This window comes from Macrobrachium rosenbergii, chromosome 4, assembly GCF_040412425.1.
Source record: "Macrobrachium rosenbergii isolate ZJJX-2024 chromosome 4, ASM4041242v1, whole genome shotgun sequence".
In the NCBI taxonomy this organism is placed as follows: Eukaryota; Metazoa; Arthropoda; class Malacostraca; order Decapoda; family Palaemonidae; genus Macrobrachium; species Macrobrachium rosenbergii.
Window position 1 is genome coordinate 60,382,221 of NC_089744.1, and position 27,640 is coordinate 60,409,860.

Genomic DNA, 27,640 nt, shown 5'->3' on the forward strand with positions numbered 1-27,640 from the left:
TTACAGATTCATACTTCCTCCATCCCTAGAGCATGCACTGCTTGAGACCAGTAACACGCCCACATTCTACCTGGTTCTCAACGATGTTTGAAATTAGCCACTGATTACTGATAACTCACAACAGCTTCGTATCTGGATCTGTTAAGGAAAACCTTGTTTCTGATTAGCTTGGCTTCAGGTTAAAATTGGTTATCGGTCTCAGAGTAGGGATGATCATGTTTCCATTTCCTTCCGTCCGGGAGAAGTCCTCCTTTCCCCTGATCATACGTACCTAGCAAAAGAATGAAGACCCTCAGGACAGGTGGTCTCTGGAAGGTGGTGCCTCTTCCTCAGGACCAGTCCTTATGCCCAGTAGACCCCATGAAGAGCTTCCTATCTGGGGACCTAACCTCTCTCAGAGGATGAGGTCATACGTTATGGCAGAGGCAACCAGAGCGAAATCAGAGTCTTTCGGGCTCGCTATGGCATTCCTTTCAAGAGGAAGTTCTCTGTGACCTCCGGACCTCAAATTTCAAGGAAAGAAAAAAGGTTCAGGAGATTCCAGGCTTTAAGAAACCTCAGGCTCAAACAGTGCTTCAGGCAGTACTGATTCACAGATCGCCAGCCTCTACATCCAAGTCACAACCAGCAGCAGCTCAGAGCTCGATGCAGCCGGCTCCAGCAGCTTGCTCGCCAGCCTCGTGACGTCCCCAGCTTCAACGCCTCGTTTGAAAGCCAAGGGCATTTCGGGGCCAGCACAGGCCGCGAGGAAGCAGGGCTAGAGCCGCCTACAGAGGTAGAGCAGCATCCAGGAACGCTCACGGAAGAGGAGGCCGGAAGGAAGTAAGGCTCCACGAGACCTCACAGGCAGGTGGGAGATGAACTTCAGGGACCATTGACCTTTCAGCCCATGGGGCCCACAGCATAATTCAGCACCTGGGATGGAGCTGAGTAAGGGGCCTCCTCTGCCAGTCATATCTCCATCAACATCCATTCAAAGACTTACTGGACTTGCAAAAGAACTTCTGCAAAAGAAGGTACAAGAGTCAGACGCTGAAATTTCAAGGCCGCTCGTTCAGTGTCCCGAAGAAAGACTCAGACAAGCAAAGAGTAATTCTGGACCTGTCTCTGCCTCAACTTATATTCACGCGCATGCTCGCATGCTTACAACTGGGCAGGCACGTGACCCTACTCAGGGGCCGCTACCACCTCTACAGATCTTTTCAGATTTATTATCACGTCCCGATTGCGTGAAACTTCCTACCTAGGGTTCAGACTAGGAAAACAAGCATACTCTCGTTCAGAGTCATGCCATCTGGTTCAACATACCCAGAATCTTTACCAAACCGGCAGAGACAGTAGTCAAGAGCTACGCCCAAGGGATTATGCTGGCTTATTATCTGGACGATTGATAATTTGGGCATCCAACGTCAAGGAACGTCGAAAGCACAATAACAGTAATCAACTTCTTGAATACGGTTTCAAATAAACAGAAGAAATCCCGTTCAGTTCCGGCGGCTCACCCTCAGTGGTTGGGAATCCAGTGGACCTAAACAATAATAAAATGTCACTTCCGCCAGCCAAAAGGAAGGAATACCAAAGCTACCAGACAGTTCCTCAAAAAGTTTCAAAGATTTATCACACAGGAAAGAGTTCTAGGCTCTCTTCTGTTCAAGCTTCAGTAACAGACTTGCTGCTAAAGCCAAACTGAAGGATATAAACAGGGTATGGCGGAACGAGCTAACAGCAGAAACAGAGACAAGTTGACCCTCGATTCCGCAGATATTGAGGAAGAGGCTTCACCATGGTCGACAGTCAAGAGTTTGGCAAGATCAGTGCTCTTCAATTTCCCTCCATCGCTAGTGATCCATACGGATGCGCCTTTGCCGGATGGGGAGGATACCTCAACACAAGAAAGTTCAGGAACATGGTCGACAGAATTCCGCCGCCAGTTCCATATCAACATTCTAGAGGCATGGCAGTATTTCAATATTAAAGAGACTGCGCCGACAGATTCACATCAGACTGGTGCGACAGCGCAGTAGTGGTGCATTGCCTAAAATGAGGCTCCAAATCGAGCCATATCAATCAAGTAATGATTGCAATTTTCTCTGGCAAGGAAACATCTTTGGCACTCAATAAATAAATTCACCTGGCAGGTGTTCGGAATGTCATTGCAGATTCACTGTTCAGACAACCCTGCTGGAGTCGGAATGGTCCTTGACAGGACGTCGTTCGAGTGGATTTGTCTTCAGGTACCGTCCCCAGGTAGACCAGGGTTTACACAGAGAGCAACTACAGTTTCCGTGTTACTGCTGCTCCCAATCTAGATCCTCTAGCTCATTCCACAGATGCGATGTCAATCGACTGGAACAGATGGCTAAGGATCTATCTGTTTCACCAATAAAACCTGTTGATCATTCCAAGGTCAAGTAGCACTCTGTGGCACCCAACTGGCCGAGCAGCTGGTTTCCTTACTGCTAGAGTTGAAGCTCCGCACAAATGATCCCCCAATCCAAGATTGACACAAGTAGTGCAAACTCGGACTGTGTCAGCTTCTCAAGAATTCTGAATTTAGTTTATGGACTTCATGAAGTTTGCAGAGCAGAAAGACGCTAACATTGACCTCTCCACACTGTTCATAGAATCAGATAAGAGGGAATCTACTTCAGACAGTGCACTCAAGGTTGTGTTACATTATTTCTGAAGGAATTTGAAGCTCATGAAATGACCATGAACCTAGCGATCTCTTTCTTCAGATCATTATTTGAAAGGATTGGCTACCAGTACTATTACAACAAAATCTGCTTTAAGAAAATATTTACATGGCTTTAATATTAACCTTATAGACTCATATTTTTCATCACTTTAAAGCATGCGTCGTCTTAATTAGCGACCCGTCCACAGGGTTTCCTGGTACTAAATGACGTACTTAAATCTGGCATCAGACACTACAACGAATTATGTTCATACTCGAGTCTGTTAAGGAAAACGTTATTCCTAGTAAGTCTTGCCTCAGGAGCTAGGGACTTCTGAACTGTCTGTCCTTCTAGAGAGCCAATCATGTTGATTTCTCCCGTCAGGTGAAGTTCTGTTCCTGACCTCAGTTTTCTAGCAAAGAATGAGGATCCACAAAATAGATATCTCCTTGGAAGATATCTCTTCCACAGGATCTGTCTTTATGTCCAGTCAATACTTTAAAAGCTTATTTAAATAGAACTTCTAAACGAACTTCAGGCCCTCTTTTTGTTAGGGAAAATGGAGGTACCATTTCCTTAAAGGCCATCAGGCAACAAATTCTTTATTTTATTAAACAGGCTACCCCGGATTCAGTACATCGGGTACATGATATTCGAGCGGTGGTCACTCAGCTATTTCCAGCCCGTATACTTTTAAGGTCACTGTACCGTTGCGAGCTGAGGTGGCTACCGCCGTATCATGTACCCGAGGCATTGAATCCGGTTTGCCTGTTTAATAAAATAAAGAATTTGTTGCCTGATGGCCTTTGGCGAAATGGTACCCATTTTCCCTAATGAAAAAGAGGGTCAGTTCTTTAGAAGCTCTATTTAAATAAGCTTTTAAAGTATTGACTGGACATAAAGACAGATCCTGTGGAAGGGGAATAATCTTCCAAGGAGACCATCTATTTTGTGGATCCTCATTCTTTGCTAGAAAACTGAGGTCCGGAGACAACAGAACTTCACCTGACGGGAGGAAATCAACATGATTCGGCTCTCTAGAAAGAGCAGACAGTTCAGAAATTCTAGCTCCTGAGGCAAGACTTACTAGGAATAACGTTTTCCTTAACAGACTCAGGTATGAACATAATTCGTTATCAGTGTCTGATGCCAATTTAAGTACGTCATTTAAGTACCAGGAAACCGTGTGTGGACGGGTCGCTGGTCTAAGACGAGCGCATGCTTTAGGAATTGATGAAATACAGTCTAAGGCGTTAATATTAAAGCCATGTAAAAATATTTTTCAAAGCAGATTTTGTTGTAATAGTACTGGTGGGCCAATCCTTTCTCAATAATGATCTGGAAGAAAGAGATCGCTAGGTTCATGGTCATTTCCATGAGCTTCAAATTCCTTTCCAGAAATAATGCTAACTTTTTAACTGCTGAGTCATACTGTCTATATAGATTCCCCATCTGATCTCTATGAACAGTGTAATAAGAGGGTCAATGTTAGTCTTTTCTGCGCTGCAAACTTCATGAAGTCCATGTTAGGCATTCAGGAATTCTTGAGGAAGCTGACACAGTCCGAGTTTGCACTACTTGTGTCAATCTTGGATTGGGGATCTGTTTGTGCCGGAGCTTCAACTCTAGCAGTAAAGGAAACCAACTGCTCTTCGGCCAGTTGGGTGCCACAAGTGCTACTTGACCTTGGAATGATCAACAGGTTTATTGGTGGAAACAGATAGATCCTTAGCCATCTGTTCCAGTCGATTGACATCGCATCTGTGGAATGAGCTAGAGGATCTAGATTGGGAGCAACGTAACACGGAAGCTTGTGGTTGCTCTCTGTGGCAAACAGGTCTACCTGGGGACCCGGTACCTGAAGACAAATCCACTCGAACGACGTCCTGTCCAAGGACCATTCTGACTCCAGCGGGGTTGTCCTGGACAGTGAATCTGCAATGACATTCCGAACACCTGCCAGGTGGGTAGCTGACAGGTGCCAAAGATGTTTCCTTGCCAGAGAGAAAATTGCAATCATTACTTGATTGATATGGCTCGATTTGGAGCCCCCTCTGTTTAGGCAATGCACCACGACTGCACTGTCCAGCACCAGTCTGATGTGAATCTGTCTGGCTGGACGCAGTCTCTTTAATGTTAGAAATACTGCCATTGCCTCTAGAACGTTGACATGGAGCTGGCGGAATACTGTCGACCATGTTCCCTGAACTTTCTTGTGTTGGGAGTATCCTCCCATCCGCTTAGGGAAGCATCCAGATGGATCACTAGCGATGGAGGGGAAATTGAAGAGGCACTGATTCAAATCCTTGACTGTCGACCATGGTCAAGCCTCTTCTCAATATCTATGAATCAGACAACTTGTCTCTGTTTCTGCTGTTGGCTCAAGCTCGCCATACCCTGTTTATATCCTTCAGTTTGGCTTTTTAGCAGCAAGTCTGTTACTGAAGGAACTGAAGTGAGCCTAGAACTCTTCCTCAATGACGAGAGGCTCTTTTTGTTTCTTTGAGGAACTGTCTGGTAGCTTTGGTTATTTCCTTCCTTTGGCTGGCTAAAGTGACATTTTGTGTGTGTTTAGGTCCCACTGGATTCCCAACCACTGAAATTGAGCCGCCGGAACTAGACGGGATTTCTTCCTGTTTATTTGGAAACCCAAGTATTCCAAGAAGTTGATTACTGTTATTGTTGCTTTTCGACATTCCTTGACGTTGGATGCCCAAATTATCCAATCGTCCAGATATGCGGCCAGCATAATCCTCAGTCTGGTAGTTTCGGACTACTGTCTCTGCCAGTTTGGTAAAGATTCTGGCGCCATGTTGAACCCGAATGGCATGACTTCTGAACGAGTATGCTTGTTTTCCTAGTCTGAACCCTAGGTAAGGGGAGAAGTTTCACGCAATCGGGACGTGATAATAAACATCTGAAAGATCTGTAGAGGTGGTGACGGCCCCACGGGGAAGTAGGGTCCGTACCTGCGAGATTGTAAGCATGCGAAACTTGTCGCATTGAATGTATAAGTTGAGACGAGACAGGTCCAGAATTACTCTTTGCTTGTCTGAGTCTTTCTTCGGGACACTGAACAGACGGCCTTGAAATTTCAAGCGTCTGACTTTCTTTATTGCCTTCTTGAAGTTCTTGCAAAGTCCAGTAAGTCTTTTTGAATGGATGTTGATGGAATATGACTGGCGGAGGGGAGGGGCCCCTTTGCTCCAGCTCCATCCCAGACCTTTGGAGATTATGCTAGTCTATGGGCTGAAGGTCCAATGGTCCCTGAAGAGATATAACTTCACCACCTGTGGGGTCTCATTGATTGGGAGAGGCCTTACTTCATTTCCACGGCCTCCTCTTCCACGTGAGAGCGTTCTGGATGCTGCTCTACCTCTGTAGGCGGCTCTAGCCCTGCTTCCCCTCGCATGCCTATTGTAGCCCCGAAATGCCCCTTGGCTTTCAAACGAGGCGTTGAAAGCTGGGGACGTCACGAAGCTGGCGGAGCAGAAGCTTGTTGAGCCGAATGCATCAGCACGAACTGCTGGGTTGAGGTTGTGACTTGGAGGAAGGCTACCGACCAGGAGATCGGTACTGCCTGAAGCACTGTTTGAGCCTGAGGTTTCTTAAAGCCCTGGAATCTCCTGAACCTTTTCCTTTCCTTAGGTTGAGGTCCGGAGGTCACAGAGAACTTCCTCTTGAAAGGAATGCCGCAGCGAGAGCGAAGACTCTGGTTCGCTCTAGTTGCCTCTGCCATAACATTATTGACCTCATCCTCTGGGAAGAGGTTAGGTCCCCAGATAGAGCTCTTCATGAGTCTACTGGACATAAGGACTGGTCCTGAGGAAGAGGCACCACCTTCCAGGGGGACCACCTGTCCTGAGGGTCTTCATTCTTTGCTAGGTACGTATGATCAGGGGAAAGGAGGACTTCTCCGGACGGAAGGAAATCAACATGATCATCACCTCTAGCGAGGGCCGATAGCTCTGAAATTCTGGCACCTGAAGCCAAGCTAATCAGAAACAAGGTTTTCCTTAACAGATCCAGATACGAGCATTGTGAGTTATCAATGTCAGTGGCTAATTTCAAAACATCGTTGAGGAACCAGGTAACGGAATGTGGGCGTGTTACTGGTCTCAAACGGGCGCATGCTCTAGGGATGGAGGAGAAGTATGAATCTGTAAGGTCGATTTTGAAACCGTACAAAAATACCTTCTTTAGGGCTGATTTAGCTGTAGTAAAATAAGAAGGCCTTTTTCAAACAATGACCTAAAGAAAGTAACCGCTAGGTTAGTCGTCATAGTTTGAGCTCCAGATGCCTTTAAAAAGGATGCCAATTTTTTGACTGCTGAATCATACTGTCTGAGAGTAGAATCTCTCTTATCAGATTCCAGAAACAGAGTGTTGACGGGGTCAATGTTTGCTCCCTTCTTTGCAGCAAACTTTATAAAGTCCATAAAACCAGGGCATTCTGAATCCTTAAGGAAGCTGACACAGTCTTTGTTTGTACTACTTGGGTCAGTCTGGGTTCCTGGAGCAGAGGGAACCAGTTGCTCTTCGGCCAATAGGGAGCTACCAGAGCTAGTTGGCCGTTGAATGACCTGAGTTTGTGCAGAACTTTCAACAACATGTTTATTGGAGGAAACAGGTAGATCCTTTCCCAACAGTTCCAATCTATGGACATCGATCCGTATAAGGCCTGGGGGTCCAGGCTGGGAGCCACGTAACAGGAAGCTTGGTGATTGTTCCTCCGTATGAACAGATCCACTTGGAGGCCCAGAACCCGCGGCTAATCCACTGAACGACCGCCCAGAGACCACTCCGCTCAACGGAGTAGTCCTGGACAGGGAGTCCGCCACCACGTTCCGCACCCCCGCTAGGTGGGTGGCTGACAAATGCCAGCCGTGCTTGTTCGCCAAGGAGAAGATAGCTACCATCACCTGGTTTACGCGACCTGATTTGGAGCTGCCCCTGTTGATGCAATGAACCACCACGGGCGTTGTCCAACACCAGCCTGGATGTGAATTCCGTTGGGCCGGCGGGCGGAAGTTTCTTTGCGAGTTAGGAAACACTGCCATAGCTTCCACAGGCTTGATATGAAACTGTTGGAACATTGTGGTGACCATGTCCCTTGAACTTGTTTTGGTGAGTACCTCCCAGCCGCTTAACGAAGCGCCCGCAGGGATTACCAACGCCGGAGGGGGAAATTGAGTGGAACTGACTTCGACAGGCTCCTGGTCAGACCATGGCCGGAGCCTGTCTCACGATTCGCGGGATTGAAGAGACCCGTCTCGAGTCTTTCGGATATTGGCTTGTTCCACACTCTGTTTATATCTTAGTTTGGCTTTCAAGAGCAGGTCCGTCACTGAGGCGAACTGAAGGGAGCCAAGAATTCTCTCTTGAGACCGGCGGGATGCCGCTTTGTCCTTCAAAAATTTCCTGGTAGCGGCGGCAATCTCCTTCCGCTTGGACGGCGGGAGAGACAGCTTGTACGAGGTCAGGTCCCACTGGAGACCTAGCCACTGGAACCGATACCGATTCCGAGTCAGGCGGACTTCCTGTTCAACCGGAAAGCTCAATCGACTCCAGGAACTTCGATCACTATGGCCGTAGCCTTCCGCACTCCTGAACTGTCGGCTTCAGATTATCCAATCGTCCACGTAAGCCACCAGGAGATTCCCGGACCGTAGCGTTGTTGAACGACTGTTTCCCGCCGTTTCGTAAAAATTCTGGGGCTACATTGAGTCCGAAAGGCATGACTCTGAAGGAGTAGGCTTGTTTCCCGAGCTTGAAACCCAGGAAGGGAGAGAAGTTCCGCGCAACCGGGACGTGATAGTAAGCGTCTGAAAGATCGATAGAGGTGGTGACGGCTCCACGCGGTAGTAGAGTCCGTACTTGAGCCACCGTAAGCATGCGAAACTTGTCGATTCATGTAGCGCATTTAGACGCAGTTGAAATCTAGAATCACTCTTGTTGATCGGAATCTTTCTTGAAAAGTGGAACAACCTGCCTTTGAAATTTGAGGTGCCTTACTTTCTTTATTGCTCTCTTGTTGAGAAGCTCCGTCACAAAATCCTGTAGGGTTTTGGAGGGGGGCTGGTAAAACCTGGTCAAGGGAGGGGGATCCTTGATCCAGCTCCAACCCAGACCTTTGGACACAATACTGTGTGCCCAGGGGCTGAAGGTCCACTGGTCTTTGAACCAGTAAAGGCGACCACCTACCTGACTGGTCTCAGTGGGAGGAAGAGGGTTTGTTTCCTCTACCACGGCCTGATTTTCCCCGGGAGGCGGATCCAGCTCTGCCTCTGTATGGGGCTCGACCTCTGCCCCCCCTTGCGCTTCTATTAAGGCCGTGAAAGACCCCACGGCCCTCATAGGTGGAATTGTACTGGAGAGGAGACGTACGATGGTGCAGCAAGAGGTTGGGCTGGTTGAACCAGCACGACAGATGGGTTGAGCCTTGAGGTGGAGGTTTGCCCACCGCCGAGACTGGGACAGCCTGAATCCACTGTCTGGGGATGAGGCCTCAGGCCTCTGAACCGTCTCCTCGACTTATACTCCTGGGAGCTGCCAGCTTCGGGAGTTTTCTGCTTGAAGGCGGAGATAGCCCCAATTTAGCTGGGTAGGCTTGATTAGCCCTAGTAGCTCTGCCTAGGACTTGTGAGACTTCGTCCTCTGGGAAGAGATTAACTTCAGATGGAACTCTTCATGAGCTTTATTAGGTTCATGACGAACAGGTACATCCGTGAAAATGAATTTGCGGCACTCCAATTTCGCCACCATGAAGTCATACAGGTCTGACTGAAAACCTGCTAACAGGGATTTAGCCAAAACCTGGAAGAGCTGTTCGTCTGCACAGGAGACGGCCACCGCCCCTGACAGACACAAGGAATTCAAAGACCGGCTCGTCTTGTCCTGCCTCAAACTCTGCCTCTGTGAGAGCTTCTGGGAGTTTGGGAAGCTGCTCGCTGAACTGCGAGGACGCATACAGAAAGATCTAACTTGCCCACTGTAAAAAGTGGATTGGGCGTCTCTCCAGAACTCCTCACCTCCCGGGAATACTAGATGTGGAGTCCGTCTCTCCCTGAGCTGAGGCAAGGTTTGCTCTCGAAGCAAGCCTGAGCCGCCGTGCTGAAGCAACTTTGTTCAGGCAGGAGGCAACTGACTCAGGGAAAACATTGTATAGTTGTCCTGAACGGAGTGAGTTTCGTGTTCTCTGCCTGCCACCCGTAAGAGTGCGTAAGCAGAGCAGATTGGGCCTGGTCCCTAGGAAGATCACCGCCTCCTTAGGACCTTTGTCTGACCGCACTCCAGGCCTCCTCCGTCAGCCTTCAACGGCTTGTGTGGTAGGGCAAGAAGTCAGGGGGAAGAACTCCTAACTCCTCCAGACGTGTCTCGTGCCCAAACCTCGATAGTCAGCATCCTCGTGGCGAATGGCAATGAAGAGCAAACGCCACGGCCTTACATCAAAAGGTGGGAGGAGGCAGTGTCAGGGATCTGGTAGCTAGGTCCGGCACTGCTGAGCGCGCCATACCGGCGATCAGATTCTCCTGGACTTGCACCTCTCAGCAAGCTTAGAAAGCTTGAGTCGACCTCCGACGAGAACTTAGCAAAGTAACATCCCCGCAAATGCCTCAGGGTCAGTGAGGCTGGCGAGAGGCTGGGTCTGGCCACTCCTCTTACTGGCTTCCCTTGCCTGGAGGTTCCTGATTTGCTTTCCACTATTTAGCTTCGGATATAAAGCCAATCCCAGTTATGATATCTTTTCCTATTTATCATGTCCAATAAATTTTAGCAAAAGCGGAAAATTCCACAAAAATTAATTCAAAAAATATATAATGGTATATGGGACGCTTGGACTCAAACCCGGGAACAGATTCCTGGGGTTCAAGAGCCCCCTCACCACGTCAAGGTGGTCCCAAATCGTGGGGGGAGTGAGGGAGTACTCCTTATTAACCAGCCATCACACTTACTTTTCTCTTGGCTGCCACAGAGTACAGATATACTGCACCTGCCTGTACCTACTTGTTTGTTGAGAACCTTGGATGATTATTTGCTAATTGCCCCTTAATTGGGTGTTTTTCCTTTTCTATTTTCTTTACTGTTTGTTTTTTATCTTTATGGAGAAAAAACATGAAAAAGGTTGTTCTGAGGGATGTGACCAACTTTCTGGGTGGTATATGTTACCCATAATGACTGCTCATACTTACTGTGCTGCCTATACAGGGAAGTCCTGTACTAGGGCTTCTCCTTGCAAGGAGTGTGTAGTTTGGGATTTACCCCAGTGGTTAGGGAAATATGCCTCTAATGATGTCCTCAAATCCCTGAGTTCCTTCTTTCTTCCTCTTTCATACCTCTTCCACCTGTTTGCTACCCCTTCTAAGAGGGATAGTACTAGGCCTGTTAAACCTGTTTATGACCTTTTCTTGGAGCAGCTGGGTCACCCTCTTACTCATCTAAAAATGACATTCCTGGTACTCTTAAGATGTCATCATTGTAGTACAACTGGAAGACTTGGCCTACCATGAATATTCCAGGTAACCATTTTTTTCACAGCCTTCTTTGATAACCTGGCAGAGGGGAAGATTTGATGCCTGAGCCTTCTTCACCTAAGGTAGTTACTGATGTGTCTACAGCTGCCCCAGCTTTGTCAACTGCTGTACAGAAGGGGGATCCTCTTGTTGCAGTAGTTCTCCCTGTAGCATAGCCTCTACTAAATATGACTTTGTTTTCTATTTAGGCCTCATCCAGGAGGGTTAGCTCTCCTAAATCCTACTACCCCATCCATCCATCATCTGAGGACGAGGAAGCCATTAGGGAGATGTCTTCTTTGAGTATCTACACAAAATCTTGACCTATGCTTAAATCTCCAGGTAGTTTTTTGTTTGCTGCCTTCCTTGACTTGCTGGAAGGAATAAAGAGTGAAGAACCAACTACTGATGTGTCTGCAGCTGCTTCAGCAGTTCCCATGGCTACCTTGTCTGCTACAGATGATCCTGTGGCAGGTATGTTACCTGTTGCTAATCCCTTAAGTGTTGTGACTTCTCCCACTCCAGCCTCAACCAGTTTTTCGGACCTGGAGGCAAGTAAGAAGTCTGAGAGGAAAATGAAATGTTCTCATTATGCTTCTTCTTTGTCATCTTCCTGCTCCTCATCCCCGGACTATCTTCCCTTGCATGTAAGAAAGAAGGGAAGTCCAAGGCCTTGCTTAAAAAGTGCAGGTGGACTTCTTTGGCTCAATCAGGCAGGGCTGTTACTACCATGAATGTCCACTTGAACACGCAGACCACCCCCTTGCCATCCCACTGTGCACTCTTGGACTCACACTGGGATGGTTCTAATTTCCCATAAGAGTACCTGGATTTTAACTTATGCCCTACTCCACTTAAAAGGACGACCATCTCTTCCACTTAAAAGGACGACCATCTCTTCCTTACTTTACCAAATCTTCCAGTTCTTGGGTAAGCATTTATCATGCAGGCACGGTCCATAACATGGCTTGAACTCTTGAGAGTGCATTCTTGAGTAGGCCTGGTTAACAAGATATTTCTCATAGTGTCATTTAAGCGTGGGATCTACTCAATACTTACATAGTCTTCAAAAATAAGTTGACATTTTGCTATGTAAGGCAACATCTTGTCCTACTGAACAATACATAATACAATTAATAAAAAATATTTTGCAAATACAAACGCCTGCTTGAAGTTAACATCTCCCTTACCTCTGTGAACAGTTGCAAACATTAATTCAAGAGAAAAACTCAAACTGTATAGAGAGTATACTTGTAGGATTTTTCCAACTGTATAAGGAGTATGTATTCTTACTCTGTTTCATGGGAATCTTTCACTATCTATGATAGAAATATCTTCTTTTTGCTATACATGTAATTTATGGTCACCTGCTTTGAACCAAAGCATTAAGGTATGCAAGGCAACAATCTGTATAACAAAACATTAAAATTACAAATTATATTTTACTTGCTAACAGATGACTATTCTTAACAGTAAAAAGTTCTGTAAATTAAATCTTTAACAATTTGATTTTACACAAGTCAATTTGTTATCGGGGAAAATGCCTCATTACAAAAAAGATTAATCTCAAGAAAATAAAGTTGGGATTTTACATAAAACAGAACAAACGAACTTGCCTTCTAGCCCATATGGTGCAAATACTCGGCGCTCTGTGAGTATAGATAGTGTAAGATGGCGTCTGAAGATGAGCTCACGAATCACACCATCACCACCCCTAGAAATAATTTCTATATATATTATATATATATATATATATATATATATATATATATATATATATATATATATATATATATATATATATATATATATATATATATCATACTAATTTAGTATATCAACTAATTTAGGGTAAGTGAAAATTATAAGAAAGGTCAAGCAAAGTACATAAAATTAAAGAAGATAAACCATTTTACTAATGAAAACTGAAGATAACATAACATATAAGCCACAAATGATGCATGTACACCTGGACTGTGGACATGATTTAGAAAAGACAGAATGTTTACAGAACCCAAGTTAGGTATATAATGGACTGTTGATACAACTCTCCTTTATGGAAGTGAAGTGTGGATGCTATATGCAAATGAGAATAAAAAAGGTTGATGCTTTTGGGATGAACTGTTTGCATATATGGTGTAAAAATTGAAAGGGTAAGAAATGTGGAGATACACTGAAGTGATACAATGGCAATGTGATGTTAAAAGGTTCCTGCCATTGATGAAATAAGATGGAAAATGTTTGACAGTGTGGGAATGTTACAAGTAAAAACAATGGTAGTTGTAAGAACAGTTTACTTCAAATTACATGAAAATTATAATTTCTTTAGTCAAAAAGTTTTAATTTACTCAATGTACTTATTAACATACAACCAATCTGAGGCTCATCTTAATATATTGTAATATACCTAGGGCTTCAGTGGCAATTGTAAAAGCAATCACTAATTAGGAAGGAATGTATTTGAAAACCAGGACCAGATGGGGAGCACACTCCTGAGGCAACAAATTTGTCAGGCAAAAGACAGGTTAAGGGGAGCGCATGCTTACATAGAAATAATGTCCCGATTTTTATGAAAATTTTATATGTTATACATATATATAAGGTGATGTTCCATAAAAAATTTGAGAGTGATCGGATGATTATTTTGGATTTTATTAAAAAAATAAAAAAACAAAAAAATTAAAAATGATTCACCTGCTTCATTTTTAGAGCTATTACAATGCGGCTTCATACACAGAAAGTATATCATAGTATGAAAAAAATAACGGGAAGAGTTTTTCTGCTTTTCCTTTTTTTTTGGTGGGGGCGAGGGGGGATTTCCCCCCCAAATTTGTATAATTTGATTATCACGGGTTCCTCATCAACCTAAGAAAAAACCTAGCCCCAAACAAATATTCGTCTTTCTTTCCTCTTTCCAATGGTATATTTAACTTTAAATTGACCAAAAAATAAAAAAGTAGTTCGCGTTTGAAGTGCAAAAAAGTGAAAACTGAGAAAAACGACCGTAAAGGTCAACAAGTGTTTTTTTTTGGCACTCGTGGAAAAAACTTATCTTAGAGCATTATTTTGGTTGATTTCTGGCTCCAGGTCACCCCCTTTATAAAAATGGGTATTATTCGCTCGAGGCGAGGTATCATGAAGTACCACCTAACTCATTGTTGCCTGGTTTGAAACTAAGAAACTAAAAGTTTAGTAGCTACCAGGCTGATATTCTTGACTCATTTTCAGTCGTTTTTTCACTTGTTTGGTCTTTTGGTCTTTGGAGTTTGATTTTCAAGCCTTTTGTCTCTCGAATGAAGAACTTCTTCTATACTTTCACTTGTGCCAAACAGATGTGTTAGTAAGTTGAATTTCTCATAGCCAAAGTTGTGTTCAATTTCCTCAATATTTATCTCATTCAATTGATGGTGCTGAGATTTTCCATTGCTAATTCGCTTTACTGGGGCACTAACTGTAAACCTACATGATTGGCACTTCATTAAAATATCAGTATCCCATCTATTGGCAGAGACTTCGACCTGAACTTTACCCCTGCAATTTCCTACCTTGCACCTAATACCCGACACTATTTTATCTAACTGAGATTTGATATAATGAACTTGTCATCATATACTCCCTTTTCATCATCCTTTATTCATTTCATCAACTGTAAGCATATTTTTGAAGGTGACAGTATATAGATTGTATTTAGAGTTACTGGATGTAAAAAAAAAAAACGGCAAAAAACACCGCAAATAGCGAAAAATTTGCTCAGAGTAAAAAGTTGCCCACCACCCGCTTTCAGCATCTGGGGGTCTCTTACCACGCATTCACCAAGGAACAATCCATTGTTGCTGCCAGACACTGACAGACGTAGGAGATAAGGCATTATAAAAATCAAAATAATTAATAAATTAGGCGAATAAAGGAAAAAATGACAATAGTCATTAGGAGCCCGACGTCAGCCCTACCTCACCGTGTGGGGGGCGGAGGCCCAAAACCCCATCAATTTTAATATTTCGAAAAAATGCTTTGGTCACGTGATAACGAAGGTGTTGCTCATGTCTTACGGCCATTTAACCATTTTTTTTAAATTTCAAAAATATTCATCAAAAATCGAAGAGGGCGCTCCCCTTAACTGAAACTTAATTCTTCACTATACTTTTAACATATACCAATTCATATGAAACAAGATGGATTTTCATAGATAATTATGCACAAAACTGATAAATCATGATTGCAAAATATGGCAAATAATAACAATGAAAAAGACCCAACAGAGAGAGAGAGAGAGAGAGAGAGAGAGAGAGAGAGAGAGAGAGCTCAAAGGATTTGTCTTAAGATAAAGCTTGGGTTTTGTTTGTTAAATTACAGCCTTAAAAATTGTGTAAACAGGTTAACTGAAAATGATAGACTGGCATTATTTCTTTAACTGATTTGTTTTGATATCTGATGGACATTCACTTTCAAAAAATGTTTAACTGTTGGTATTATTCTACAGTCTGTACATGAAGGGATTGGATCATGTGGGCTATTCATCAAATATCCATGGGTCAAAGAAGAGTGACCAATTCTAAGATGGGTCAAAATTACAGTATTTGTGCATGTGATTCCTCTTGATATGATGAATTCCATATTCCCACATTGGGCTTGATCTGTTTTAATTTGTTACTATCATGTTCATTATTCCATATATTCTCCAAATAATTATTTATGGATTTTAAAGATCTTATATAATCATTAATGGAATATCTATGTGTGATCTTGTCATAGTATTTGCAGCTTTAGTTGCTTTATTGGATATTTTGTTATTTCCTTTAATGCCTACATGGGACAGGAAGCCAACATAGGATTTCTACATTTTTTCCATCTGCACATAATTTGCACACTGAAAATTTACTTTGCTGTAAAAGGGTATTTTTAACATTTTAATTTTGAGGGGTTTCTATGGCTGAAAATTACATACAGTATTTCTGTGATGGTACATCTTTAATTATTTTAACGACTGATCCTGTTGCATATAATTCTGCTCTGAAAATAGGAGTAATTATTGTAATGGCTGATCCTATTGCATATACTTCTGCTCTGAAAACAGGAGCAATGCTGGGCAAGGGAAATTTGTGTATTTTGCTGGGTGACATGACTGCAAGTCTACACCTATGAAGATTTGGATCCAACAATATGTATTGCACATGAAGGGAATCTTTGTCTTATATAGTCTGTTGCATGTTGTTTATGATACCATGGGGTATAAGCATAACTTTTAGAAAAATATTTTAAGTGGGTACAAGTTCATATGCTATGCACAGTCCAAGGAGGAGGCAGTTCTATTATTGGAGGAAATTTTATATTTGTATTTGTTGACTCGTACACCTAATAGTTCTAACTGATATAGGTGGCGAGTGATTATTAATAAATAAGTATAATGTAGCTGAATTCCATAGTTTAGAATAGACATGACAATTGCTTTGTGCAGCAGTAGCAAGTTCTGTCAGTTTCCCAATTTGTGAGATAATTTCTTCATTATATTTGATGTATTTTTACGTTTGGCTCTTATAGAGGCTACATGGAATTTCCATTTTAGATGTATCGAGATGAAGCCTATGAACTTTGCTGTTTGACTAGTTTATGTGACGATCTCTAATCTTTTAGTTAATATTTTCATTTTTTCACATTTCTAAAAAACATAGCTGTAGTCTTTTCTCTGGAGAACTGAAAAGCTACTGTTGAGGTCCAATTGTCTGATTTTACTAATAACATTACTGATGACATATGCAGCATGTCTTATACTTGAGTCTGTGTATTATATAGCAAAACTATCCATGTAAATATTTTTTATTATGAATGGCAGTTGACTACAGATGTCATTTATTGCTAGTATAAAGAGACTGCTACTACGAACACTTTCTTATGACATTCCATTTTCAAGTGAGCATCATGACATGTCTGTGTCTGATATACGTACATGCAACGTGACACGTCTGTGCCTCCTATACGTACGTGCAATGTGACGTGTGTGTCTGCTTGGACGGAATAATATGTACGAACAAGGCGACATGTTCGTGTCTGCTGGAATGAATATATGTACATGCAACTTGACCGATAACAACTCTCCTTGGTTGTTTACGTGGATGTCATATTCTTATTTTGTTCTTCCCTGTCTATGGACATAGGCTTGGAGCCTCTCCTACTTAGACGGTTGCTCCCTAAGGAAAGAAAACGTGGCCACATGATTTACGTGTCCATAGACCAGGGATAGGCAAATGTAAGATGTGTCATTACAGTAAATCCCCTGTATTCGCTGTTCTCATAATTTGCAGACTCACTGATTCACAGGATTTTCTGTGTAACATATCTATAAATTATTCATGAAAAATTTGGCAATTTGCGGACTTTTTCATGAGAAATATTCAATAATTATGTATTTTGATGCTATTTTCATAACTAAATACATTTTTTATGATATATGATTTACTAATTTTCAAATATTGTTAAGATTAATAATAATAATAATAATAATACTGTAAGATGAAATAATATGTAATAAGATGAAATAATACAGAACTCAACTGGTTTCCTCCCTTCCATTCAGGTGACCTGTTTATCTCTCTTTCTCCCTTCCTATTTCAGCTCTCTCTCTCTCCCAGATGAGAGAATTTTTATGGTATGTTTATTTTTGTATGATAAATAAATGATTTACCTAATAATAATAATAATATTAAGACTGTATACTGTAATTACAACATTTATGCATTTCTATAGTAAGTTATGAAAAATTTTAAACAAACAAATTTAACCCTAATCTTTTTCTGAGTCTTGGAGCTCAGGGGGGGAAGGTGAACCTGTCAAATATGTCAAATTACTCGATTTCTGACCAAGGGTAGATAGATGTTGCCACGTGATCAAATCAGTTTCTCTTTTTTTCTTCCTCTCTCTCTCTCTCTCTCTCTCTCTCTCTCTCTGCCAAAGGGTAGAACGTGAGAAATAAATACTGTAGATAGACTGATAAACAGATACTCAGTTCAGCCCCGTCTCTCTCTCTCTCTCTCTCAGGAAAAGATACTGCTAATTTGAGTCTTTTAACCAACTGGCATTAACACATATGCAAACTGTTTGTGTATGTGTGTGTGTTCATAGTGTTTTAAAAATGCTAGTACATAAAGGTAATACATCTTTGGAAGACAAAAACAAACATAATAATTTTTTTGTTGTCAGTCGCTTAAAGAGAAATGGGTTAACATTCCTCGAGAGATTAAAAAGACAAATTCTTTCTCTCTCTCTTTTGCCCGTGCCAACACAGTTGGCTGAAGATAAATTAGTGGTAACTTTCTCTCCTGATTTGGCTGGAAGAGTTAGAAGTACGCATGTATATATTTTTAAGGGTACTAATGTTTACGGTGACTTTGAAATTATATTAATAACATAATTTCAAAGATTAATACAGTAATATGATAATAATTTGGGGTATATTTGATGTTTGATGGTACTTTTACGTATACATTTGATATCTGAACTTTTAAGATAGGCAGTTATAAGCATTTTTAGAGGTGGGGGTTCTAAGTATTCACGGATATTAACTATTTGGGGGTCTGGGATGCATCGCCCTGCAAATACGAGGGGTTTACTGTATACACTGTTGATCGTCTTGGTCTATTCATTGTATAATATGGCATGACCATGACATATCAAAGAAGCTGCAGTATGCTGATTGTCTCTTAACAAAAGGTTCTTTTTCCAAGAGTCAAGAAGAGCAGCCTAGCATGTTGCTTCTTCTTTCCTGTACGTTTCCAGATTGGTAATGTTAGCGAGGTAGTTTCAACTACAATGGTATCATTCTTCTCGGAAAGGAGTTGCTCCTCTAGAATGGTCTTCCCTTCCTTTCACATTCGTGTGATTTGGGTTGGGGGGGGGGGTGAAAGTTGCCTCAGGATGGCGTGTCAGGGAACGAACCATCGACCATGCTCACATGAAGGTTTCGGAGGAGAACGGGATGGCCTATGGTGATACCATGTTGAAGCACCAATTCTCATCTGATTGCCGGGCAAAGAGCATTGATAGCACTTCACTGGACATCTAGAAAGGCGACAACCCATGTTCAGGTGCATCAACAGCACGTCTGTGCTATGCCTTTCGCTCATGTACATGTTTTAACTTGGTCATCCACCACAGCATCTACATACGAGCGAACAGGATCACTCTACAAACTTTTACAACCTTCTTAACAGAAGTTGATGGGGTCATATTCATCGGTAGTGGTCAGCTTCCGTTTTCAATCAACGTCCACATCATCAAACGAATGAATCATTCTTCCAAACATTTTCAACATACGTTATGACCTTCATCAGCCGTTTTCATCGACAATATCCAGCGTCCGTTTCAATAACATCTGCAAACAAACGAGTTTGTTCTGTCAGACTCCTACAGCCGTCATTGTGTGAACTGACGATCTTGCACTTGGGTTCAGTCAGAGAGAATTTATTTCTGGTGACAGAAATTCATTTCTCGCTATACTGTGGTTCGGATTCCACAATAAGCTGTAGGTCCCGTTGCTAAGTAACCAATTGGTTCTTAGCCACGTAAAATAAGTTTAATCCTTCGGGCCAGCCCTAGGAGAGCTGTTAATCAGCTCAGTGGTCTGGTAAAACTAAGGTATACTTAACTCAACATTTTACAGGTATGAAGAAATCTGTTTCATTGTTCCCATTCAAAACTTGACTCTTGACTGTTCCTACACTAATATGAACCTTCGACTTTCTGAGCCAAAGTAGTTACAGTTCGTCAGCACAGTTCGTTTTCCACTACAGGTTGGTTTCATTTGCAGTGAAGTTCTGTGAAACCATACTGCCCTACACCTCCATAACAGGAGTCAATTAATTTTGGTTGTACAAGATTTTTTCCCTGTGCGATCAGAATTACCTTATAGCTCCAAAGATCTACAGATCAGGCCTACTCCTCGGTACAATAGCCTAAGTGTCCTCTTCTGCAAGTACTCTTCTTAGCACAAGGATGAAGCCAAATTCTTGAAGATGGAAAGAGGGGTTCTGGTCTATGACAAGGTCTCCCCATTCTTTCCCATCCTCTCTCAGAGAGGTGAGACAGGACTTAGCCTAATGGTTAGACGACAAATATCTCCTCGGAGTGTTGTTACACACTTCCCCTCCAGAGACACTTCGTGCCCCAAGGCATCACCCAAAAAGCAGTCGCCTACACTTCAAGAGGTTAGGTTGGGCACTTGACCTAACTTAACCTAACGTAACTAGTTCTAGCCTAACCTTACCAAGCCTGCACTTCCTGGAACTTCTTATCTCATAGCATCAACCAGAAGGTAGTCACCTGCTCTTCACAGGGCTAGGTTGGGTAATTAACCTAACATAGCCTAGCCTAAACTAAACCTAGCCTAACCTGACCTAATCTGCACCTCAATAACCTGGATCTTCTTAGTTCTCCAAGCCGCAGGATCCGAGGATAGGTGTTCTGTAGGGGCGGGGGACAGTGTCCTATCATGTCCTCAACTGACAGTTCAGGTGCATGGGTTTGCAGTAACACACTCAGCACAGCAGTCAACTAGACACATTCCAGTATGATGGATGTATGACAGACAGTTTTGGTCACTAGAGTCGGTGTTAGCAACAATTGGTCTTGACACCTCGACAATTCGAAGAATTGTTCAATTGAGGAAGTCAGTTGGGTTAGTCCTTCAATCTTCATACACCAAAGCTGTTACTATTCAGCTCAGTCTTTACAAACCATAGGCATATCAACCATCGACCATACCACATTGAAAATATCACTTCTCGTCCGGTCAGCAACATTTAGCAACGACTCGGTCTGGTCAGTACAGGCAGTCCCCAGTTATCGGTGGGGGTTCCGTTCTGACAGCGTGACAGTAAGCGAAAGTGTGATTTTCGGCACTGGTATGTGCAGAAAATTGCCAATTTTCTGTTATTGGCACCTCTGTTAGGTATGCATCGGCGCCATATGAGATTATCGGCGTCGAAGGGGGAAATCAGCACATGTTGGTGCCGAAAATCACCGATTTTCGTTGCTAGACAAGCGCCGAAAAACCAGATCACCAATAACCGAGCCTGCCAATAACCAGGGACTCCCTGTACTTGGATAGGTGACCCCCTGGGAACACTGGATGCTGTTGACGTCTAGGAGACATCTTTTGCATTCCATGGTTAGAAACCTCCTGGGTACACCAGGTGCTGTTGATGTATAGGAGATGTCTTTCGCATCCATGGTTTGAAACGTTGGGGCTGGTCAGTACTTGGATAAGTGACCTCCTAGGAACTTCAGATGCTGTTGGTGTCTAGGAGACATCTTTCATAGCCATGATTCAAGTCTTGGGCTTACAACCTCTCGTCATTCTGCCTGATTCGTTGGGAGATCAGCGGTGTATGAGCATTCCGTTTCTAAGGACCCTAGAGGGTACCAAGTTCCTGAAGGTCTTTTGTGTTATGACTTAAGACGTCATCTCCAAACTAAGTCCCGTCAACTTGTTTTTGGTTCTGACTCAGCTAAAAAGTGGTGTCTAAGAGCTCCATTTCTTCTGATTTTGTGTTGTTACACTCCCCCTGTGGAGAGTAGATTTGGGAGATGTAAGCAGTAGCTGCTACTTCAATTACCACTTGATCCACAATCTGAGAGGGAGAGAATATTATGTGCATCTTAAGACAGTTTCAGGAGTCTCAGGGCTCGAATAGGCACTCCTTTGATAGCAACGGCACCAAGGTAGTGCCATGGTTACTCTATCCTCCTCCACAGATTTTTCATTCTTTGAAACATTGACCAGGGTGGCAGTCTCCTACACTTCCTTTCTTGGAACTTATGCACAGTTCTTTTTAGACTTTCAAGAGTCTCAAGTTCCAAAGATAAACACTCCTCCGGGTGATAGCAATGACACCAAGGTAGTGCCATGGTCAACAAAAGGCCTAGTGTCCTTCTATCTACTCTATTGCAGTGCAGGTACACGAGTAGACAGTAGAGCATTCAGTACAGTGGCTAACCAGACACATACCAAGCAAGATGGATGTAATTACTAACAGTTCAATCGATAAAGTCAGTAGATAAGGACAGTTGATCTTGGCACCTTGACTTTCAAAAATTTGTTCAACCTCTGAAGAAGTTTGATCATAGTCCTGCTTTTCTCGACTTACTGAAGTTGACTCTGTTCTGCTCTGTCTTCTTGCACCCCTGAGCAAGCAAGACACCTTTAGTATCCTTTTACATCTGGAGGCTTAAGCCTTTTGCCGCTCTACATGTTTCACAGATGATCAGTGAGACTGATCATTCCACTTCTATGGTCTTGTGGTTCAAATGACAGTAGGATGTCTATGTTGTCTCCTTACGTTCAGCCCAATGCCAATGACTTGTTCGTTAGCTTCGAGTTGGATGAGAAACGGTGTCCAAATTGTCATTTCTCTGACTAGTGAGATGATCAAACAAGTGTACCCCACAACTTTCTGGTGGACATCAGTACATTTCGGGCCAGGTCTTTCAAGACCAGGGGCATCAGTCTGTACATCACATTCAGGACCTGTTGGGTGAGTACAGGCAGCCCCTGGTTATCGGCGGGGGTTCCACTCTGAGGGCATGATGATAACCGAAAATCTGCGATTTTCAGTGCTTTTTCGCCAATTTTTGGGGCTTATTGGCACCGAAAAGCGCCGATTTTCGGTTATCAGTGCCTCTGTTAGGTATGTGTTGGAGCCAATAAGCAGAAATTGGTGATTTTTGGTGCCGAAAATTGCCAATTTTCATCGCTAGACAAGCTCTGTAAAACTGGATCGCTGTTAACCGGGGACTGCCTCTACTAGGATGGAATATAATAGTGCAGATCACAGTCATCTCCTTTGACCTTGGGACATTGCCCACAGGTCCTTGGACACCTTTTCCATAGGTCCTATGGTGGATGCTCAACAAGTCATGTAGTTCACCCAGCTCTTGAGGGACATGTAACATATCACCTAAGGTGTGTGGCTGCAAGGGGAAGGTGTGTGTGGGACTGGCCTCCTACCTTCCTCCTGTCTTCCTTCCTCTTCCAGTGGGCAGAGGAATAGTGAACAAGCTGTCATGTGCTGGACGAGCATGCATGCAAGTGATCTAGATGACTGAGTATCCTATCTATAATCTAGCTCCATTTGGATTAGTAGATGCAAATCTTTCCTTCTCACTAGCAAGGGGAAAAAGGGGCTGACTATGAACAAACCAGTTGGTTATTCTTCCCAACTTTTTCCAATCAAGTTTCAATAGACCAGCAGTATGGTCTACTCCCTTTGCTCTTTTATGACCAGGAAGAGAGTACCCAGGTAAGCTGAACTACCAGTCAGTTCAGAGATTTACTCAGAATCCTCCCTCCAAAAGTAAGTCTCCCATATATAAAGACCAAGGGTTTGTATTTGTGTAGGAACAAATGACAAATTTTTAAAGTAATTTGTATTTTTCCTAACATACAAACCTGAGGTCTTTACATAAAGGGCCCACCTCTTACCACCCAAAGGTAAACTGCATAAAATTGAACGCGCACTGACTTGGTGGGCGGTGCTTCTGCCCTTACCATCGGTAGCTATTACGATAACCACCTTGCAAAAGTTTAACGGCCAATTTTCCAGTTTGCTGTAAGTTAATCGCATATGTAAAGACCTCAGGTTTGTATGTTAGGAAAAATACAAATTACTTTAAAAACTTATTACTTTGAACTTGAAAGGTATGGTCTGTCAATGTTTTCAATGAGAACTAGCAAGTGAACCCAAGGTGTAGATGGGAGGAAAAAACACACTGTCAATGTTTTCAATGAGAACTAGCAAGTGAACCCAAGTGTAGATGGCAGGAAAAAACAGACACATGTAGAGCAGTAGAAGTCTAGAATCAGGGTAAAGTAGATGACCCCCCCCCCGATTCATAAGCCTCATGGCAAGGACACACAACTTGGTTAATGTGTAATCATAATCATGGTCTTCATATCCCTGTTAATGCCTTAAAGTTTTAGTAAGTTTATATGTATAATTTGCTACTCAAGAATATTTGTCATATTAATATTATATTATTATTATTATTATTATTATTATTATTCAGAAGATGAAATATATTCATACGGAACAAGCCCACAGGGGCCACTGACTTGAAATTCAAGCTTCCAAAGAATATGGTGTGCATTAGGAAGAAGTAAGGGGAGGTAAAGGGAAATACATAAAGATATCTCGCTTATTAAAAAAAGAAAAAATAAATTAATAAATTAATAAACAGATAACAATGTATTAAAATGCAAGGAGAATAGTATTAGGGTAGTAATGCATTGCATCTTTGCTTGAACTTCTGAAATTCCAATTGCATGACATCCTCTGAGAAGCTGTTCCACAGTCCAATGGTTTGAGGAATACAGGACCTCTGGCACTGATAAGTTTGACAGCAAGGCACATTTGCTGCATATTTGTGCTGCTCTTCAGCAAATCTTGTTGCTCTCAGCAAGTAAATTGGATCAGGGCTCAATTGTGAATGTGAAAGATCTGTTGAAATACAACTTATAAAAAAGTGACAAACGAGACCATCTGTCAATAGTCCAAGTCATAAACTACAGTATTAAGAAACAGAAACCTACCACTACAAACCACAATGGAGAACAGTATTCTAGTAAAGGAAGCACAAATAAGAACAGTATTTTAGTAAAGGAAGCACAAATGACCTAAAATAGGCTGCATTGATTTTATCACTGTTATAAATATATGAGGTCTTACAAACAGTACCTAACTTTCGTGTGGCATTTGCCAAAACTTTCACTACATGTTTTTCAAAAGTGTTTTTGTTTTACCAGAGTCCAACCTCATACCCCACTGACTAAACCATTCAATGATCCGGTCCATGTCCCGATTGAGGATGAGGACAGCTTCATTTCTCATAAGTGGAGACTTTACTACACCCACAAGTGTCGCATCATCGGCATACTGAACAATCTTGTTTTCCAGGCCAACAACCATATCACTTCTATACACTAAAACTAACAGTGGACCAAGAAAGAGCATTACCCTGTGGAACTCCAGACAAAATAGGTCTTGGTTAACTAAAAATCCCATCCACAGCAACTCGCTGTTGAGCCTACCCATAAGGAAATCTTGAAGTAATCCTAAAACATATCCACCCACTCCATGATGCTAAAGTTTATAAATAAGTGCCTTGTGATGTACTTAATCGAAAGCAACACTAACATCTGTTTGAATTACTCTACACTTAAAACCCCAACAAGGTTCCCTTGCCAATGGCAAGTCAAGTCTAACAGAGCAGCACAGGTACCTAACTGCTTCCTAAACGCATACTGACTATAAGTTAAAAATCCTTTAGATTCTAAATACTTATACAGTGACTTAAGTATGTAGAATCTAAATAACTTATTTCAAAATTATGCTTTCCAATTAATCACAACTTGGAGCTGTAATAGAACCTCTCTTGGCTGGGTAACCATACAAATTTAAATAAGGAATGCTTCCCATCTACAGACAGTCCCCGGTTATCGGCGGGGTTCTGTTCCCGACGGCGTGACGACAACCGAAAATTGCAGCTAACCGAAAATCGGCAATAATAGCACTGATCCCCGGTTAACGGCGCCAATAACCAGTGATCAGCGCCGCCAATAAGAGGTGATCAGCGCCGATAACCACTTATCAGCGACGAAAATCTGGTTATTGTCGTCGCTAGACAAGCGCCGTAAAACCGGATTGCCAGTAACCGAGGCTGCCGATAACTGGGGATTGCCTGTACAGGCAGTCCCTGGTTAACGGCGGGCTCGGTTAACAGCGATTCGGTTTTATGGCGCTTGTCTAGTGACGAAAATCGCCGATTTCCGCTTATCGGCGCTGATAATTGGGTATTGGCGCTGATAACCGGAAATCGGCCTCGATAACCCCTGAAAATCGCCGAAAAAGTGCTGAAATTGCCGATTTTCGGTTAGCTGCAATTTTCGGTTATCATCACACCCTCAGAAACGGAACCCCGCCAATAACTGGGGACTGCCTGTACAAAACTTCAAAAATCATGTTAAGCATAGTGTTTGGATTAAAAAACAGTGGTACATACCTGTACTTTCCTATACCACCAGTGTTTGGATTGAGAGTAAATGATTTTAAGATGACAGGATAACGTCTCTCAAGTATCTCGGGATCTGTTATGCGTGTATTGGTCATATGGACATGAACACCACTTCGTCCATGCCATGATGGTCCCTAAAGATGAAGAAATATTACGACAGACAAATGAATGAATTTATACTCAATAACATAAGGAAGGCAAAAATGTTTCCAAATATTAATAAAAATAAGACATACAACTACTTACAGCTCCTGAACCTCCAGCAACAGTTTCATAATAACCAACAGTATTGTCTCCAAATGTTATGTTGTTCATACAACCTTGAGAAGCAGCACAGGCCCCAAATGCTTTCAAAATTACATCTACCACTCTCTGTGAAGTTTGTACATTACCACCAACAACAGCTGCATCTTCCGATGGGTCCAAAAGACATCCAGCTGGGATTTTGATTTGAACTGGAGTCAGACAACCCTGGAACGAAAATTTGTTGTTGTTATGATGATACTGATGGGTAATGGTCTCAAAGGATACAATGAAAATGCATTAAAAAAAATATCCAACATCTGTAATTTGAGCCTTTTGTAAGACTACCCCTGTTGTGCCAGAAAACAATTATCTGATGCAGAGTGAGTAACATACTCCAGTTACCTTTAAAAAACAGGTATTGGGTTATTAGAATAAATTGTCAAAATGTGCTCTCTGATGTGCTTTAAAGGATTAAGATTATCTAACACTAAAAATAATACATTAAAAAATGACAATGTACTGTATCAATTTGTATTTTTCATAACTAACAAACCTGCAGTTCTAATGTAAAGGGAAAATTCTCTAGGGCCTGCTGGAGTCTGGTTACAAAATAGTAAAGGATTTTCGTGGCAGAAAGGAGGAGGGCACAGCCAACCTGCCTTAACCCCCCAGCTACAATGCATCAGTTTCTCTTTGACCACCTTCATAGCAGGTCGTGCTGTTGCCCTCTCTGCAAAGAAGCCAGTTGTTTTTGTCCCTTCCTGCCTGTTTGGTCTCCTGAGCAATGGAAGAATTTTGGTAGGAAGAGAAGAGGAAGAGAAGGTATACGAGGAAATCAGCGACGCCACCTTGGGAAGGCTTTGCTTCTTCAATGGCAACAAGCGCATCTACTGTATTCCTTCTTGTTCTGGCTCTTCTTTACCAAAATCTCCTCTCGTTGCTGCTTCTTCCCAGGAAGATTTTACTCCCTCACTTTCTTCTATTGCTCCCCCTTTGAAGATTCGACTGGGGGTTCGGGAGATCTGGGTATTGATTTGGCTGCCCCTGTTCATCTCCCTCCTACCCCCTTGAGGGAGGCAGCAGCTCCCTCTTGTCCAGTCATTTCAGGAAGAGATGTGCAGAAACTGACTGAGTGTTGGAGTC

The 27,640-nt window shown here is 42.6% G+C and overlaps 1 protein-coding gene across 2 annotated transcripts in view; it reads right to left on the bottom strand.

Annotated features, from left to right (window-relative positions):
* Positions 1-27,640, bottom strand: part of LOC136835045 (5-oxoprolinase) — a 262,765-nt gene that overhangs the window by 15,775 nt on the left and 219,350 nt on the right. For both annotated transcript variants that reach the window (XM_067098167.1, XM_067098171.1), the window contains 3 exons: positions 26,498-26,722; positions 26,240-26,385; positions 12,808-12,905 (listed from right to left, as the gene is read on the bottom strand). In XM_067098167.1, coding sequence (XP_066954268.1) covers positions 12,808-12,905; positions 26,240-26,385; positions 26,498-26,722 — 469 coding nt within the window. The remainder of the gene's footprint in view (positions 1-12,807; positions 12,906-26,239; positions 26,386-26,497; positions 26,723-27,640) is intronic.